This window comes from Mus caroli, chromosome 11, assembly GCF_900094665.2.
Source record: "Mus caroli chromosome 11, CAROLI_EIJ_v1.1, whole genome shotgun sequence".
NCBI classification, from domain to species: domain Eukaryota; kingdom Metazoa; phylum Chordata; class Mammalia; order Rodentia; family Muridae; genus Mus; species Mus caroli.
Genome location: NC_034580.1, coordinates 63,218,489 through 63,237,771, shown reverse-complemented (window position 1 = coordinate 63,237,771; position 19,283 = coordinate 63,218,489). Strand labels below are relative to the sequence as shown.

The 19,283-nt window shown below is 43.3% G+C and overlaps 1 protein-coding gene across 1 annotated transcript in view; it reads right to left on the bottom strand.

Annotated features, from left to right (window-relative positions):
• Nucleotides 1-18,543, bottom strand: part of Pik3r6 (phosphoinositide-3-kinase regulatory subunit 6) — a 57,993-nt gene extending 39,450 nt beyond the window's left edge. Inside the window, exons 1-2 of the mRNA XM_029483150.1 lie at nucleotides 18,422-18,543; nucleotides 1,342-1,439 (exon numbers count right to left, since the gene is read on the bottom strand). Of these exons, the coding sequence (XP_029339010.1) occupies nucleotides 1,342-1,354 (13 nt within the window). The 5' untranslated portion in view covers nucleotides 1,355-1,439; nucleotides 18,422-18,543. The remainder of the gene's footprint in view (nucleotides 1-1,341; nucleotides 1,440-18,421) is intronic.
• Between the last annotated feature and the right edge of the window lie 740 nt (nucleotides 18,544-19,283).

Genomic DNA, 19,283 nt, shown 5'->3' with positions numbered 1-19,283 from the left:
TTTCGCCTCTGCAATCAAGCTCTCCCAATAAACGCGTGCAGAAGGATCCTGTTGCAGCGTCGTTCTTGCTGGTCGAGTCGGACGACGCGCAAGATTGTATTTTCTGAAAACTGACTTAGGAATCAGGAAGTTTGTCTAAAAATGTATATGCCTGGCATCTCTTGCAAGTCTGAAAATCCATGGACGCTTTTGTGAGTCCTTCTGATGGGGATGATGGGCAGGCACCGGGAAACAGCAGGCTCAGGATTCAGCATGTCTTCTCTGCTTTTTCCCCACCCACCTTTCCTGTCTTCACTGGCTTCCATTCCTTGCCTGACCGTGGAGACCCCAGTTATCTAACTGAGCTGACCTGGGTTGTCCAAAAGGAGACCGAGTGAAAGGTAATATTCTCCTTTCAAGGAGGTGAGACTTCTTAAGACCAGGAGGAAAAAAGTGTTACAGAGTCTCAGGGAAAAGGCACCGGAGCACCAAGCACTGTGTCTTTGGATGCCACATAGAAACCTTCTGAACCAACTTTGCCCAGAGCACAGAAATGTCCTGCAAAGAAGCCTCCATCTCCTTTAGGCCATACAACATGGTTGGCCACTTCAGGAGGCCCCAGCCAAAAGGAAGGCCCATCACTGACTCTCCCCAGGGTCCAGGCCTTGTAAGTCCCGCTCCACAGGGGAAGGACACACTCCTGATCTTGGTGTTGCTAGATACTACAAGTATACATTTTATAATAATAATAATAATAATTATTATTATTATTATTATTATTATTATTTTGGATTTTTCAAGACAGAGTTTCTCTGTGTAGCCTTTGCTGTCTTGGAAGTCATTCTGTAGACCAGGCTAGCCTCAAACTCACAGAGATCTGCCTCCCAAGTGCTGAAATTAAAGGTGTGCACGATCACCACCTGGTAAAATTAGGTATGATTAATATTTCAACACAATGCTAACTGTTCATCAAATCAAGGTAGACAGGAAGACTACATTTCCCAGACTCCCTTGTGGTTAGAGAAGAGCAGCACAACAAATTCTGACCAATGGAATGTAATAGAAGTGAAGCCTGTCATTTGCAGGGCTGACCCTAGAATTTCACACCTTGTACCCATACCGTCCCCACTGAGCCCTGGAAGATGGTGCCACAAGATTGTATCCTCAGATACCAGAAGACTGCTTAGAGCCCAGACTGGACTGTGATTACATGTAAAGTGAGTATTGCTGTGCTATTCTGAGATGTGGGGTCATTTGTTACATCAGCTAGAATTCCTTGACTGACTCATAGATGTACAAACTATTTCTTCACTGAGCAGCCAGGCCTTCTGGACACACCCTCCCCCAACCCTACACACTGACCTGAGCTCTCCATGGAGTCTGTCCTGTATGGGGGAGGATGTGGTCGTCTCAAGCAGCAGAGTGGAACGTAGAATGGTGGTTTCTACACAGAGATTGTTCTGCAAAATAAGAGGCAGCCTGTTAGTGTGCATAGGAAAGTGCAGGTGTACATCCAGGATCCCTGCCGGCCAGCCGCAGCTGCAAACTCCAAGCCGGAGACACAGGGCAGCTACCTAAGCATTCTAAACAGTAAATAGTATCAGGAAGAGGGCAGAAGGGAAACAGAACTCAAGGAAGAATGATCTAGTAATGAGATTTCTGCTTTCCCCCTTCTTCCATAACCAGCCTGGCATGACGCTAGCCCAGCAGTCTAAGAAAAGAGTTAAAGGTTGGGGGTGGGGTGAGGGTGGGGTACCTGAGAGATGACTCAGGAGTTAAAAGTCTGTACTGCTTTCTCACAGGACCAGAGTTCAGTTCTGGCATCCATAGTGGACAACTCACAACCACCTGTAACAGGTCAGGCTCCAGGGAATCCAATGGGCTTGCCCCATGGGTGTCTGCACTCTCATGCATGCACACAACCCTCCCCCACCCCCAGCTTAAAAAGAAAAAGCCTCTGTTTCTGTCTGAGCTGCAGAAAAGACCTCTTTAAACTTGGGAGATGGGAAACTCCCTCTCACTCTTTCATTTTCTGCCATAGCCCCAGGGACTCAGGCAACGTTTAGAGCAGTGATACTGGACATGGTGGCTTGAAGATGCCAAGGAATCAGAATAAGGGAAGCACATCTCTCTAAGCCCAGAGTTCATGATCCTGAGAGCTGAAGAGGAATCTGTTACCATTCCTGTCTGTCAGAGGAACAACAACAACACAGAACAAACTACAAGAGTATTAATAAAATGTCAGATCTCGAGATGCAACAATAACTACATTAAATGTAAATGGCCTAAATTCACCAAGAGATGATTGCCAGAATGGGTAGCATGAAGAAAAGGGTTGGGGTTGCTTATTTGTTTTCAGATAGAATCTCACTGAGGAGCTCTGACTGACTCCAAGTTAATTATGTATTCCAGGCTGACATCAAACTTGCAGCAATCCTCCTGCCTCTGCTTCCCAAGTGCAGTGATTGGTAGAGTGTACCACCAAGCCTGCCTTGCATGACATAAAGGTAAGCAGAGTTAATTATATGCTGTCTACAACAAAGTTTAAACAATAGTGTAAATAAGCTAGTCACAAACAAAAAGATATACCATGAAAATACGAAGAAAATTAAAGTTAAGGAGTCTAGGTGGCTATATGAATGTAAAACAAAGTACATATCAGAAGAAGAAATTTACTGGGAATAAAGAGGGACATTATAAAATGATAAAGACTCAATTCATGAGGAACATGCATATAGTTGTGTGTGTGTGTGTGTGTGTATACCTGTGTGGCTTCAAAATTCATAAAAGAATACCTAATAAAATTAAAGCATAAGTGGAAAATCTACTATTATAGTTGGAAATGTCAGCTTGTCTGTCTCAGTAACTGATAGTCAAGAAGAAAAATCAGGGCTGGTGAGATGGCTCAGTGGGTAAGAGCACCCGACTGCTCTTCCAAAGGTCCAAAGTTCAAATCCCAGCAACCACATGGTGGCTCACAACCATCTGCAATGAGATCTGACTCCCTCTTCTGGAGTGTCTGAAGACAGCTACAGTGTACTTATATATAATAAAAATAAATAAATAAATAAATAAATTTATAAAAAAAAAGAAGAAGAAGAAAAATCAACAGAAATGTAGAGATATTGGAGTGGAGAGATGGTTCAGTGGTTAAGAACACTGACTGCTCTTGCAGAGGACCTGGGTTCAATTCCCAGCACCTACATATCAACTCATAATGTCTGTAACCTCAGTTACATGAGCACAAGGCATACATGTGGTGTATATGTATAACATACAAGAAAAACACCTATACACATAAAATGAAGAAATCTTAAAAATAAGGTAAAATTAAAATGCATATCTTCAAGAAAGATAATAGAGACACCAAATAACATTAAATAACAGTACCAATCAACTGAATTTAATTAACATCTATAGAATCTTATAGACAATAACCACTGTATGAAAATTATTTTAAAATGTACATACTATGTCCAGCAGGATAGGTCACGAACAGGTTGTACAAACCTTAACACACTTAAGATAATAAAACAATACAAAATAAGTTCACAGACCCTAATAATAGTAAACCTAAAATAAAAACCATGAATATAACTTTTGAAAAGTCTTCAAACATATAAAGAAACGTATTTCTTTTAAAATGTTTTCTAAAGGTTTATTTGTATGGAGAGAGGGAAGGAGGGTTGTGTACCTGAGTTCAATGCCTATAGAATCCAGAAAAGATATCAGATCCCTTGGAGTTGGAGTTTTCGGTGGTTGTGAACCACCCAGTGAGGGTGCTGAGAAAGAGACATGGGTTCTTTGCAAGAACAGTAAGTAGCTGCTGAGCCATCCCCTAGCCTAGCATCTCTCTCTAAATCATGCATGGACTTAGAAAACAGAGTACAAGGGAACATTTTCCAGCCCATTTCAGAAGGCTCTTATCAACCAAAACCAAACAAGAATAGTACCAGAAGAAGAAGAAGGAGAAGGAGGAGGAGGAGGAGGAGGAGAAGGAAGAGGATGAGAAGGAAGAGGATGAGAAGGAAGAAGAGGATGACAGGAAGAAAAGAAACAATATCTTTTATGCATTTATATGAAAAAATCTTCAACAAAGTATTAGCAATATATGGACAGTAATACACAATGGCTTGATGAATTTATCCCAGGCATGAAATACTAATTCGATATTTGAAAACCAATCAATGTAAATCTACTATGGTGAAGACTAAAAATAATCACATAATCCTATCACTTGATAGCATTTGACAATCTCAGTGGTCATGGACGACAAAAGCTCATGGAGGATTAGGAGCCGGGGGATTTTATTACTATGATAAAGATCATCCAATAGCACAGGACAGAAGTGAGGTGTCTGTCTGCTGCTACCATTGTTAGCCAACTTGACATTAGAAATCCATGCCAGTGTAATATGGAGGAAAACAGCCACACACACCAGATTGCTGCATTGTCGAAGGAACTCCCGAGCTAAAGCCAGTCTAGGGTATACGTATTGGAAGGAGGAGATAACCCTGAAAATAAATGACTATCTGCAGACATTGTGTTACTTACTTAAAATAACTGATATCATACAAATCATTGTAAGTTAAAAAACCTTAGAACAAACAAAATGAATTCTCTCTCTCTCTCTCTCTCTCTCTCTCTCTCTCTCTCTCTCTCTCTCTTAGGGTGAACAGAATGGCTAAGTAGGTAAAAGTACTTGTGGCCAAACCAATGACCAGAATTTAGTTCCCAAACCCCACATGGTGGAAGAAATTTCATTCCTGTAGGTTGTCCTCTGACCTTCATATACATGCACAATGCACATGTAAACATTCAAATAAATGTAATAAAAACACTTTTAAAACATCCCTTACAACTAGTGAATAATTTAGGTAGGGGCACAAGAAACAAGGTCACATCACACACCACCAGACATATCTTTATATACTACGAATGAGCAATTGGAACCCCTAATTTAAAACATATGATCCTTTGAAACAGCATCAAAATTAACAAAGAAACGCCAGGGTATAAATCTAACAAAACATGTGGAACCTGTAGATAAGAATGCTAATGAAATAATAAGACATACATAAATAAAGAGGCCTGTTAGGCTCACAGTTTGGAAGATCTCTTAAGATGTGAGCCTCCCCAGGTTGATGTATGGATGAATGAATCCTAACAAAAATGTCAGCAGAATTTTTTTTTATAGCTACATATACATAGAAGCTGAGATTTATAGGGACAGGCAAAGAAATTGAGGTAGCCAAATAATATGGGGAAAGAATGTTGTTGGTGGGGACTCATTCTTTATTTTTCTTCATTTTAAGAATGACCACAAAGATATTAGTGAAAGACCAGACACATTATTTCAGATTTTCACAGTTGAGTGCTTATAGCCGGGCCCCTCTTCTAGTTCACTCTCTCTGCTTCATGCATGTGGTTAAGGATGTAAGCTTTCTGATCCTGCTACCATGCCTCCCCACCGAGGTAGACTGACTCTTATCCCCCCCTGGAACCTTAAGCCCAATAAACTCTCTTTTCCCTAAGTTGCTTTTGGTCATGGTGTTTTATCACAGCAACAGAAAAGTAAGTAATACAGTAGGGAAAGGTGCTTGCAGACAAACCTGCCCACCCATGTCTAATCCCCAGAGCCCACAAGATGGAAGAAGAGAATCAACTCAGCCCACAACTTATCCTCTGCTCGCCACAGACACACTGTGGTCCACATGCATACATATATGGATACAATAAATAATAAAATGTAATTTAAAAAAATCTTCATGTCTGTCTCCCTCTCTGAGTGTTAGGAACTGCTAAACTAAGTTCCAGCCAGCCAAAGCTACATAATGAGACCCTGTCTCAAAATAAAATAAAATAAAATAAAATAAAATAAAATAAAATAAAATAAAATAAAATAAAATAAAATTCTATGGTCTGGGCACGGTGGACACTTGTAGCACTAGCTGCTCAAGAGGCTAAGATAGGAGAGGAGGCTCGTGTGACCTAGGAGTTCAAGGTCAGCCTGGACAACAGAGCAAGACTTTGCTTCAGATACAAAAACAAACAACAGCTGAGCAGTGGTGGTGCATGCTTTAATCCCAGCACTCAGGAGGCAGAGGTAGGTGGATCCCTGAGTTCAAAACCATCCTGGTCTACAAGTCAAGTTCAAGGACAGCCAGAATTACACATAGAAACCATGTCTTTAATAAAACAAAAACAAAAATAGAAACAAACAAACAAAAAACAAAGAAGGCATTGACATTGGAATGTATTGTGAAAAAGTCAAGCATAAAAACTTAGCCATGATGTTTGGGGAGTTCCTGTATGAGGGAAGGGGATATGATTCATTGATGGCAGATTATCAGAGCCATGTTGAGGACGGTAAATGAGCAGCTAGGCACAGGGAAGACTTAGGTTTTGACACCACACCCTCAGTGTGGAGGCAAAGAGAAGCTTCCTACATGAGAGGCAGGAGGTCAGGTTTCCATGATCTCCCTCTTATCCATGTGGATGCTGGGAACAACCATACCTTAATATAACCCTCTGCCCAGCAGTTCCAACCTGCATCATCTCTTGCTGTGCTGTGGCAGTTCCCTGACAGGTCTCCCAGCCCCCATTCTTGCCCTAGTAGTCCTTTGATTAAAGCCCCTGTGCATTCTTTTTGATCTTTCTGTAAGTCCCACTCACCTTGTCCTACCTGAAGGCTGCCTGATATGGCCCCAGTGCATGTCTCCGCATCCTCTCTCTTGTCTCACATCACCAGATTCTCACCTATTGGGTTGTTCCCACTTGCCAAACTCTGTCTTTCTTCAGGGCCCTTGCACACTTCTGCCTGGAGCATCTACCCTCCAGTTTCTCCCACAACTGGCTCCCTCTCAATGTTCTAGCCTCATTTTAAAGATTTTTAAAATATATGTGCATTTGTGTGTGCCTGAATGAATTTAGTTGTATCACATCTGTGTAGATGCCTGAGGAGATCAGATCTTCACCAGTTGGAGTTACAGGCAGTTGTAAGTCACTAGGTATAGGTGCTAGGGACCAAACTTGGGTCATCCACAGGAGTAACAACTGTTTTTAACCTCCAGGCCATCTCTCAGGACTCATTTTAAAGGTCACTTCCTCAAAGAGCTATTTTCTGAAGTCCCATGCAAGACAACTCATGTACAGACTTTGATTCATTCACAGTACCTGGAGTTTTCCTGCATCCTGTTTTCCTCCTCCTCCTCCTCCTCCTGCTCCTCCTCCTCCTCTTCCTCCTCCTCCTCCTCCTGCTCCTCCACCTTCTCCTCCATCTTCTCCTCTGTCCCTCTTCTGGAGCCTCAAAATGGGGCTCAAAAGTTAAGGATAAAAATGGCAAATTTGATTTCAAATAGTATTTTAAGGAAACTGCAGGGAAGGAGGAGTGGATATTTTGTTTCAAGAGGCCAGCAAAATTTTATTGCAGCTGCTACCATTGGGATAACCCCCCACTTTGTTCCCAGAGGGGATATTGTTTGTTTGTTTGTTTGTTTTTCTTCTTAGTATATTCTGTTTTTGAAAAGGTTGAAAAAAATGACTGAGCATTTGAAAAAACTGTGGAAGAAACGGAGGGGCCTGAGAAACAATACAATGGCTGAAATGGGAAAACCAGAAAGGGTAACTCTCTCTTTGCTCAAAGGGTTGCAGAGTTGGTGGTGGAACTTGAGAGGTTGCGGGTGGAGGTAAGAAGCTCTTGGGAAGTGAGGCACTGGAAAAGAGAGAACAAAACGGTTTGGTCCGAGTGACTGAGCAAGAGAGTGGGAGTTTCTCTCCTGAGGAAAGAGGAAAAGAAACTGTGCCAGAGTGAGGTCTGGTCAGAGAAAAACTGAAAAAAACAAAAGTACAATCTGATGAAACAGCCTTTGTAGAGAAAGTGTCCATCTCTAGCAACTGTGTTGCAAGAGTGGGAGGAAGGGAGGCCCAGAGTTACCAGATCACCATCAGCTTTCACAGTAATCTACAACATATGCCTGCCTGCTAATGGTGTGGAACAGATAGGTTGGCATCTTATAGAAATGATAGTTCTAAGGTGTTTTAAAGAAGCTATGACTTGGGGGCTCAGCATCATTGACTGCTCTTCCAGAGGTCCTGAGTTCAATTCCCAGCAACCACATTGTAGATCCGATTCCCTCTTCTGGTGTGTCTGAAGACAGCTACAGTGTACTCACATATATAAAATAAATAAATAAATCATTTAAAAAAGAAGCCATTATTCACCATTTATGGGGAAGGGATATTTTACAACAGTGGGGTGCTCAGATTAATATTCTTGCAATCTCAGACACAGCCCATGATAAAATAAGGGATGAAATGGGATAATCCTGGGAAAGGTGTTGATATAGTTCATCAAGAATAACCCAGGCTGCATCAGTTGTCCAAACACAGAACATAATAGTGATTGATTTATAAGGGGTGAGGGCACTGGCCTTACTCTTAAAATGGTTGACTGACAACCCTGTGTGGATAGAGCAATGAACTTAACTAAGGAAAAATCACAGGCACTTGAGCATCTGGTACAAGAGCAACTTGAGGCTCAGCATATAGAAGAGGGAAATTCCACCCCCATATTTATTATAAAAAAGAAATTGGGGAAATGGAGAATGTTAACAGATTCAATTGAGTAATTCAACCAATTGGTCTGTTACAGCCTAGCATTCCTTTACCTTCCTTATTACCTAATGTGTGACCCATAATAGTAACTGATTTAAAAGACTGCATTTTTACTATCCCCTTGCACGACCAGGATAGGGAAAGGTTTGCTTTCACAGTACCTATGTATAATAATGCTCAACCTACAAAAAGATGTCAGTGGAAAGTTCTTCCACAGGAAATGTTAAACATTATATCAAGATTTTGTAAAAAAAACTGTTAGAAATGCTTCATAGGCAATTTCCTCAATCCATTATTTGTCATTACATGGACGATATTTTGTTGGCTGATTCTGATGCAGCTACTTTAGAGAAAATGTTTAAGGAAACACAAAGAATTCTGCCATGCTGGGGGTTGTCCATTGCTCTTGAAAAACTACAGAGAGGAGATTCTATTAACTATTTGGGTTATAAAATAAGTCAACAAATATTCAACCATAAAAGGTACAGATCATAAAGGATCAGTCATGTACTCTTATAAGAGATCAGCTGAAAACCCTTAATGATTTTTCTAACATTAGTGAGAGATATTAATTGCCTATAGCCTACCATTGTATCAACTACTCAAGACTTAAGTAATTTGTTTCAGACATTACAAGGAGATTCAGACTTAAACAGTCCAAGATGGTTGACAGAGGAAGCAGTAAGAGAATTAACTCTGGTAGAACAGAGGCTGCAAGCTGTGTATGGGTATTGATTGCATTTCGGTTATTTTGCCTTCAACTCATTCTCCTCCTGGACTCATTAATTATGCAAAGGGAAGATAGTTATTATGGAATGGATTTTCTTAGCTCACAAAGTAAAAAATTAAAGACTTACATAGAAAAAGTCTCTGATTTAATCATTAAAAAGTAGAATAGTACTACATCGATTATCAGAAATGGACCCAGCAGTAAACCATAGTACCCTATAGCAATGCTGTGATTATGTCACCAGTGAAGATCAGCAAAGAGCATATAGCAACTATTTGGGAGGAATTAACAGCAAATACCCTAAAAGCAAGCATCTTCAGTTTATAAAAATATCTAATTGGATTATTCCATGTATTGTAGAAGTAATGACAATTCCTGAAGTGCCTATGTCTTATAATGATGCAAATAAGTTAGGAATGGCAGGTTATAAGTCAGACAAAAATGGGAAAAGTTTTTCAAAGCCTATATACTTCAGTTAAAAAATCAGAGCTATATGCAATTCTTGATATTATTAGATTTTCCTGATCTCTTAATATAATTACTGACTCTCAATATGTAGAAAGAGGTGTTCTGCACATGAAAACTGCTGAATTTATTTCAGATAATTCAGAATTAGCTTTTTTATTTATACAGCTGTAATAGACAATCAGAAATAGGAATTATCCAGTATATATATCACTCATATTTGGTCTCATATATGCTTGCCAGATCCATTGGCACAAGGAAATAAAATAACCAATTATTAATAGGAAATGTGTTTTAAAAAAAAAAAAAAAACCTCAAAATTTCATAAAAAACACCATGTTAGCACCAAAAGTTTAAAGAAAAACTTTTCTATCACTTGGCAACAAGCCAAGCAAACTATAAGAAAATGTCCTAATTATTCTTTGTCCAAATTCTATTGCCTGCTAGAGGTAACCCTAGGAGTGACAAAAGAAATGCAATCTGGCAGATGGCTGTGTTACACTTAATGGCTTAAAACACATGAGGAGAAATATAATGAGAATTCTGGAGTTTTGGTTTCTTTAAAAAAATACAGCCAGGCTGTGGTGGTGCACGCCTTTAATCCCAGCACTCGGGAGGCAGAGGCAGGCAGATTTCTGAGTTCGAGGCCAGCCTGGTCTACAAAGTGAGTTCCAGGACAGCCAGGGATATACAGAGAAACCCTGTCTCGAAAAAAAAAACCCCAAAAAAAAAAAACAGAAGTATTAATTTTTTTTGTTTTAGTCCCAGGTGTGGGGATATGGGGCTGCTTCAACTGTCTGCAAGCAGTTATGAGTTACCTTGTGCTCTAGCAGAGGCAAAGTTTTGCCAGCTGCAGATAGTTTCTGCAATTGTGTGACATTTGGAATTCTGGGAAGTTTTCAGAGGGTATATAAATGCTAGGTCCTTGGGAGGGCAGATGGGTGGTTGTTGGTTGTTCAGGGGGTTGGCTCTGGTTAGTTAGTAGTCATGCTCAAAGAAGAAACAAGAAGAAAGAAATTAGATTCAGATTTCTCTGTCTCTCTCTGTCTCTCTCTGTCTCTTCCTCTCTCTCCCTCTAACTTTCTATTGTAGGATATTTGATCACACTGAGAACCTGAGATAGTGTTATCTACTGTAAAAAAAAAAAAAACAAAACAGAAACAAAAAACAAAAACCTGTTTTTTGTTGCGATGTGGCTCAGCCTTAGCACACATCTTTAATCCAAGCACCTTTCTGCTTGAATGTTAAAAACAGGATTTTTAAGTCAAGCATAGGTCAAGAGGTGGAGCAAGCAACCAGATCATGGGAAGCGCGATCATAGAATTATTAAGAAAAAACCATAGAGAATAAGAGGGAGTGAGGAGGACGGATAGAGAGATGCACAGGAAGTAGAAGGGAGGGACATTCAGTTTGAAGGAAGCTTTTTGAGCTGGCATGGGAGAGGGGCAATCCTGATGGGACTTCAGTTAGGAGGACTGGATGTTTTCTCTGCCTCTCTGAGCTGGCAGGCTTTCACCCCAGCATCTGCCTCTCAAGTCTTCATTGGTGAAATCAAACTATTGGGATCCTTCTTCCCCTCCTATCTAGTGATAGGGGTGAAACTGGGGTGGGAGGTAATAAAGGTTGGTTAAAAAAAAAAAGCCCATAAAGTAACAAAGACCTCCTGCACTATTCCTCCTCCTCTTCCTCTTTCTTCTTTGCTAATGATTAGAATTTGAACCACGCACGACCAGAGCAACACTGAGACCCAGTGGGCAGTGAATATATAGATCATGCCTGTATGATGAGGATGAAGATGGGAGATCCTGCTACAGGTTACAAGTTAATGAATGGGAAACCAAGAGTTACAGATAGATGGATGAGACACCGCCTTGTCGTTAGGGACTACTGGTCTACCATTTGTAATTTTTTTCTTTATTATTACTGTGGAGGTGTATTGTGCACGTAATAGTGCATGTGGAGGTCAGCAGACAACTTTGTGAGTCAGGTCTCTCCTTCCACCCTCACACATTGTGGTCGTTTGAATAGGTATGACCCCCATAGACTCTTTTGTGTACCATAGAGACTGGCACTATTAGGAGATGTGTCCTTGTTGAAGGAAGTATGCTGTCGTGGAGGTGGGCTTTGATATGATACATGCTCAGGATAAGTCCTATGAGAAACATATAGCTACAGAACTCTTGACTCCTCCAGCATCATAGCTACCTGTACAGTGCTATGCTTCCCACTATGATGATTATGGTCTTTAAAACTGAAAGGCAGCCCCAATTAAATGTTTTCCTTTTTAAGAGTCTCTGTGGTCATGATGTCTCTTCACAGCAATGAAACCCTAATTAAGACACATGAGTTCCAGAAATCAAACTTATATGGCAAGTGTACTTTATCCACTGAGCCATCTTGCCTGCCCACTCTATAAATTTTTAATGACCACAGTTTGTCTCCATTTGCCCAAGACTCTTCAAACAGGCCTCACACACTCCTGGCCCACCACTTAGCCACTAAAAATATCTTGCAGATCTCATACCCACAGCACATTTGTGTTGGTTAACTTTTGTCAATCTGATTGGGCCAAGGGATGTCCAGGTGGCTGATAAGACATTGTTCCTGAGTATGTCTGTGAGGGTAGCTGTTAGTCAGTCTTCTATTACTTTAAGAAAGTACCTGAGGATATTAACTTATGAACAGAAAAGATCTCTTTTATCTAGTTGTTTGGAAAGTTTCAGCCCATGAGCATTGCCCCAATGATTTGGATGAGGCAGCACATAATGGCTGAAGCAAAACCACTAACTTCACAATCCAGATAGCAAGAGATAAAGAGGAAGTGCCAGCATGTGGTGGGGCATACCTGCAATCCCAGCACTTAGGAGGCTAAGGCAGGGAGAGCATGAGTTTGAGGATAGCTTGAACTACCTGGCAAGACGTGGGAGAAGGAAAAGAGAGGAAGTATCTAGGATGTCATATTTCCCTTCACAGCATGCCTCTAATGAACTAAAGCCCTCCCATTGGGCCCCACCTCTTTCAGGTTCTACCATCTCCCAATAGCACACCCTGAGGACCAAGCCTTTAATGCATGAGACTCTGGGGGACATTCAAGATCTAAACCATAGCAGGGTATTTCTGGAAGAGATTAGCTCTTAACTCAATGAACTCAGTAAAGAAGATCTGCTCTCACTCATGTAGCTGGGCAGCATCCAGCCCTTGATTGCCTAAACAGAACCAAGCCAGAAGTAGGGTGAATTTGTTCTTGCTATTTGTCCTAAAAGTCCAACGTCTCTGCCCTTGGCATCAATACTCCTGGTCTTCAAGCCCCATTCTGATCAAAATTTATACCACCAGCTTCCTTGCTCCCTAGGTCTTTGGAACCAGACTGTAACTACTACATGAGCTTTTCTGGGTTTTTGGCTTGCTGGGGGACTCCTTGGGTCTCCATAGCCACTTGACTCAATCCTCAAAAAAGTGGTGCTTTCCTGCCCATTTGTTAACATCTTTTTGCCTGTTTCTTCATGGCAGCCTGACTTAACCAACTCCCTCGCTTCCTAGATTCAGGTGATGTTAGGGGTGGGGGGAGGAACCTGGACACAATGATTTTCTTAGTTAATGGTTAAAAATCACTTTTTACAATAAAACCCTTGCATGTCTTCAAAATCTGAAGGCACAAACGGCTCTAAGGCAAAAAGCAAGCATCTTTCTCAGTTATCCTCTGGTTCATTCCATTTCCTTCCCCCAGAAACTTCTCACAGCATTTGAAAAAAAATGCATCTGTGTCCAGCATTGAAAAGTCAGATTTAACATATACATCAAAATTTCAACTTTTGTTTAAAATATGGAACTGGAAGACCTGAGGACACTGGGTCCATAGTTCCACATGCCAACAATCAGGTGGCATTGAAGTGTGCTTGTTCCTATTGAAAGCCAAGTGCTCCCTGGGGTCACCTGTCACATTCACAATACAGAGGCCTTGGCAGTGCAGTGCCACCACCAAGAACTGTTGGCTCATGCCATGACACCTGCTTGGCTTTTAACAAGGACTCATGGCCAGGTAAGAACTGTATCAGTGATTTAAGTTTCAGTAGTTAAAACAGTAATAAACGGGGCAAGTTGTACATGCCTTTAATATCAGCACTCAGCACAGAGTAGAGACAGGTGGATTCCTGTGAGTTTAAGACTAGCCTGGATTACATAGTGAGACCCTTCCTCAAAGAAGGACAAGAAAAGAAAAGAAAGGAAAGGAAAGGAAAGGAAAGGAAAGGAAAGGAAAGGAAAGGAAAGGAAAAGAGAAAAGAAAAGAAAAGAAAAGAAAAGAGAAAAGAAAAGAAGGAAGAAAGAAAGAGAGGAAGGAGGGAAGGAAGGAAGGAAGGAAGGAAGGAAGGAAGGAAGGAAGGAAGGAAGGAGAAAGAGAGGAGAAGAGAAATTAAGAAAAGAAAGCCAAGGTAATCACAGACTGCCTGATACGAGCTGGGCATAAGGACAGTCCCACGACGTCTATGCACATCATAGACATCATCAGGCAACATTAACGGTCACTCAGTATTTCCACACAGCACCTGCTTTATTACACTGAGTTTGTTAACCCTCTGGTTGCCTCCACTCGAGTGCTGCTCCCCCAGGGCAGGAGCTCTGTTTTGTGCAGCACTCTAACATATGTCACATTGCTTATGTCACATTGAAGGTCCCTTTACCAAAAATTAAAAACCTCATGCTTTTGGAAAACAAGACAGTGTCACCATCCCCAAACAGCCCTGAGACAGGCAAGACTGCTGGGTACAGCTGGCACAGCAAATGGCTTAAGAAACAGATTGTACCGACGCCAGGAACAATGACAAAAAGACTGTAGCTCTACAGAGTGGAAAGGTGGACACAGGGTAGGGAAGGACCTTGTGCTTTGCCACACTCACATGGTGTCACCGCAGATGGCTGATCTGACTCAGACTCCATCGTGGACAGCTCAAGTTGCAATGTCACGTCACAAAGTACGTGCAAGAGACTGAGCAGCCAAAGGCATGCCAGAGCTCAGCTCACAGTCCCACCATCTCCTAGTTCCCCTAATGACTGCAAAGATGCGGTGCCTCAGGACAGCAAGACTCAACCAGGAAGAATCCCAGCAGATGTGGCATATGGCAGGTATCATGAGCTCTGACCTTTTGGACCCCACAACATCCATTCTGTTTTACCCACTACCTCATCCTTGACTGTCTATCCTTACATGCCAGAAACCATCTTATAAGTAAGCATAAAAATGGAATCTTTGCTGGGTCAAGTGGCACAGATGTAGCCCAAACTTGTCATGGAGGTCTAAGTAGGAGGATCCCAAGTTCAAGGCTTTCCAGGGCTACAGGATGAGCTCAAGGTGAGACCTTGTCTCAAAGGGAAAAGTAAAGTGGGCAGGGGATATAGGTCAGTAGGAGAGCAATTGCCTAGCTTGTTTGAGGCCCTAAGTTCAACCCAAACACTAGCAGAGGAAAGGATGTTCCATTGAAATGGAATAGGTAGATGGATCCACCCATTCACTCAGCTATTCACGGAATACTGTGTGTGCATGGAAAGGCAAGAGAATGTGAAGTGAGGGTGGAGGGCTTGGGCAACAAACTAAGTAATTAAATTGTGTATTATTTGATAAATGCAATAAAGTGAGGCTAGGAAGAAAAAACGAGAGGTCGTAGAGTTAAAGAGAGGCTTGAAGGCTTGGTGTATGATTCAATGTATTTAATTTTTAGTTTTTAGTCAGAGATAGACAGTTTGCAATAATGTACACTTACCAGTCACAAAGTGATGTCATATGTGTGTGAAATGTGGGGTGATGAGATCAAGAGAATTGACCCTATCTTATCCTTAGCGTTTCCTGTGCTGAAACACATTTTTTCTCTTAATGAGTTTCTTCTTTTCTTTCTTCTTTCTCTGTCATTAGGTCTCATGGTTTATGCAGCACCCTCAAGCGGCAGATTAACTTGTAAGAAAGACCAAAAAAAAAAATCCTTCACCATTCTTGGGACCAGTAAGATGACTCTGTGGGGAAAGGTGCTTGCAGCCAAGCCTGAGTTTGGTCCTTGGGACTCACAGGTAGAAGGGAGAAGCAACTCCTACAGGTTATCCTCTGACCTCCATCTGGGTGTTTGCTACACACACACACACACACACACACACACACACACATACACACACACATAATTAAAAAGAAGACCCCTCATTATTTTTTGACAGAAAGATGAGATCAAAGACAAAATAAGTACATAAATAAATAAACAAGGGAAAGGAAAAAAGGGAGGAGGGACTGGGGGGACCCAGAGAGCTTTCTCTTAAGTTCAGAACTTTAGCAAGGATCAGCTCTTGGGGCAGGTGTATGAGGCAGGCCACAGCCTTGATTGTAACAGGTGGGAAGAGCGAATGGGAGTCCTGGGCCCTTGTAGCCGCTGTGTGATCCTGTCAGCAGCCTCGCTAGAGGAAGCTCGGAGATGCTGGGCTGGGATTGGGGCTGAAGCTCTGAAAGAGCCTCACAGCCCTGTCCTCTGCTGCACGCATTCCAATGGCATCCCTGTGCCCAGCAGTCCAGACAGACAGACACTGTATGTGCGTCCGGCCTGATACAGCCTCTCCTGCCAAGCCAAACCCTGGAGCAACAGCAGAGAACTTGCAGGTAGTCTTTCTGTTTCCCTATGACCTGCAGTCACCCCCTCCCACCCAGAGAGACAGAGATACACAGAGATGGAAACACATCTGCGGAGCCTCTGTCACCCACGTTCACCACCTCTCACCTCTCCATGGAGCCTCCCTGCCTGCCTCTCCCACCGGAGTATCCATTCTCACTGCCGGAGTTCAGGGGCAGACCACACTTAACAGACAATATAACTTTTTTTCTTTAAATTAAACAACAGCTATTTGTTTAATTTAAAGAATTGACTATTCGGCAGATCTTCAAACCATAGCAAGTGATTAGTTGGCAAGCGGAAATGCAGGCAGAGCTCTGAGTTTCTGGGACCCTCCTCAGCCCCCAGGGCCAATCAGAATTTTAAAGATTCCTAAAGACCTTGCCTCCTTGCAGGCTCTGTAAAGGGCTTCGGGCCAACTTCCTTGGGATGTCTAGCAGCGCTAAAAGGAAACACCTGAATAGGACAGAGCAGTAAGGGCAACAACATTGTTTCCAGGGAGGCTGAGAGGATCCGAGGGTCCTGGATGCTGAGGGGCCACAGGAACTGAAGCTTGGCCTTTGTGCGCCTTTCAGGCATCATGGCCAGAAGTCTTGGAAACAGCATGAGGGCGTTGCAGTAGGCCTGTGACAGGTGATGAGGCCCTGCATTCTAGCCCATACTGACTGGGGTCTAACCTAGCCTATCACTGAGGCTATTGTAAGTCTGAATGGCTTATACCTCTCTCTCTCTCTCTCTCTCTCTCTCTCTCTCTCTCTCTCTCTCTCTCTCTCTCTCTCTCTCTCTCTCTCTCTCTCTCCCTTCCTTTCTTCCTCTTCTCCCTCCATCCTTCCCTCCCTCCCTCTCTCCTTCTCTTTCCTACTCCATACTTACTTACAAACCTGTGGGCTTTTTGCATGCTAGGCATGGTGCTGTGCCACTGGGCAACAACCCCCCAGCCCTCTCAGCTTTAAAGGAAACACCATTGCAGTACCTGTCACATAGGATGGGCAGGAGGACTGTGCCTGGTGAGACATGAGACCTGCCCACAGCTAAATCAAAGAAGGAGGATAGTCCCACACTGCAGTCCTTCACAAGTCTGCATCTTTTGCCACACAAAGTCTCTAGGTCTCTGTTCCCTCATCCTCAATCATATATCCACTGACCTGCCTCTGAGATTTGCACTCTGGGCTCTCTCCTCCAGGGGTGCTCCAGGGCCATCCTCACCTCTGCATATAGGCCCTCCCGACCTCTGAAGCTTCATCCTGATCTTGCCTCACTTTCCCTGTATCTGTTTCCAAGTCCCGGCTCACGAGCAATCTTTTGTCTTATATTACTGTATCAGACACCCAAGGCCTTGTCTCAGCCCCTGGAACAGGAGACCAACAACCCAAGAGCACAGACACCCCTCCCTGTACCCCTCCTGGTCTCTCTGTGAGAGTGTGAGTGCATGCGCACACACACACACACACCACCACCACCACCACCACCACCACCACCACCACCACCACCACCAGCCAGCCCTGACAGTCACTAAATACCCAGAAGAGAGATGGACAGATGATGTCCTGGAAGCAGCATAGACAGGGATTCAGGATTCTCCCTGCTCGCTCATTTATTCTGTAACCTGCTGCAATTTACTTCCCTGCACTGAGCCTTGGTCTATTCCTGACCCCAGATGGGCATTGAAGCACTTACCCACCCAGCCTCTAGTTCCTGGGAGAATCACATCTATACAGCATTGGCCTTACCCTATTATCGCTAACAGGCACAGAGTTCGAGGGGCAAAACAAGAAAGGTCTCCTCACAAGATCTTGGTCGTCTCCTCATTGGAAAATAGGTTGAACAGAAATAGCTGGCAGGCGCTCTTACTGTCACATCAGGACCAGCCTTCTGAGACGTGGGCTCTTCATCCACCAGCCTCTTCCATGTTGAACCTCATCTGGGTTCAGCCCTGTCTCTCCCAACTCCCTCCTCAGACACTCTGCCTCTGTAGGTAGTCAGAACCTACCTTAGCTGGACCACAGTTGTCCACGTCCCCAGATTCTCCAGCCAATGAGCTCCTGAGGTCCTGTCCAGGAGGCCAGCAACCCCAAGGACCAGATGTCCCAAAGGAGCCAACAAGAGCTCGTCGTCCTGACTGTCCACTCTAGAGATCTGCAGAAAAAGTTCTTCCTCACACAGCCAGTCCTGTCCCTCCCCTTCCTTCCCCTTCCTCATGGCCCACAAAGCCCCTCCCAGGCATATCCTGCTGAGGCTTTTTTTTTTTTTCAAAGAAGTGGGTGTGGTCACTCACTGTCCCTGGGGGTTCCTTATTCTGGCCTAATGCAAGTGACCTGTCTAGAGGGATGAACATTTCCACAAGGGGTGGACATGTCCACTCTCATGCTGATGAGGTTCTGAAGCAGAAATCTAGGCTTTCCAAAGGTTCAGGTACTCCAATTACGTCCTATCCTACGGTGGGCATGAGGGACTAGATAACCTCCTCCCACCTGACATGCACAGGCCGAACTATTTCACACCAAACCAGCACCTCTGTCACCTCAGAACAGAAACTCTGTGTCATCCTAGCATCTGTCCCCCACATTTGCATCTTAGACCACATCAAGTCTGCTCAGCACTGCCTCCCCAGCCTGTGGGCTTTGTCTTGAGCTGTGACAAAGCCTGTCCTTGAGCCGCTTCCTTAATCTCACCCCTGAGTAGCTCCTCACTGCAGCCTCTCTGCACCCTAGTGAAGGTTCTTAACTACCCAGGCTGCCAGGTGTGGTGGTCCATGCCTTTGATCCAGATGCTTGGGAGGCAGAGGCAGAGGCAGAGGCAGAGGCAGAGGCAGAGGCAGAGGCAGAGGCAGAGGCAGAGGCAGAGGCAGAGGC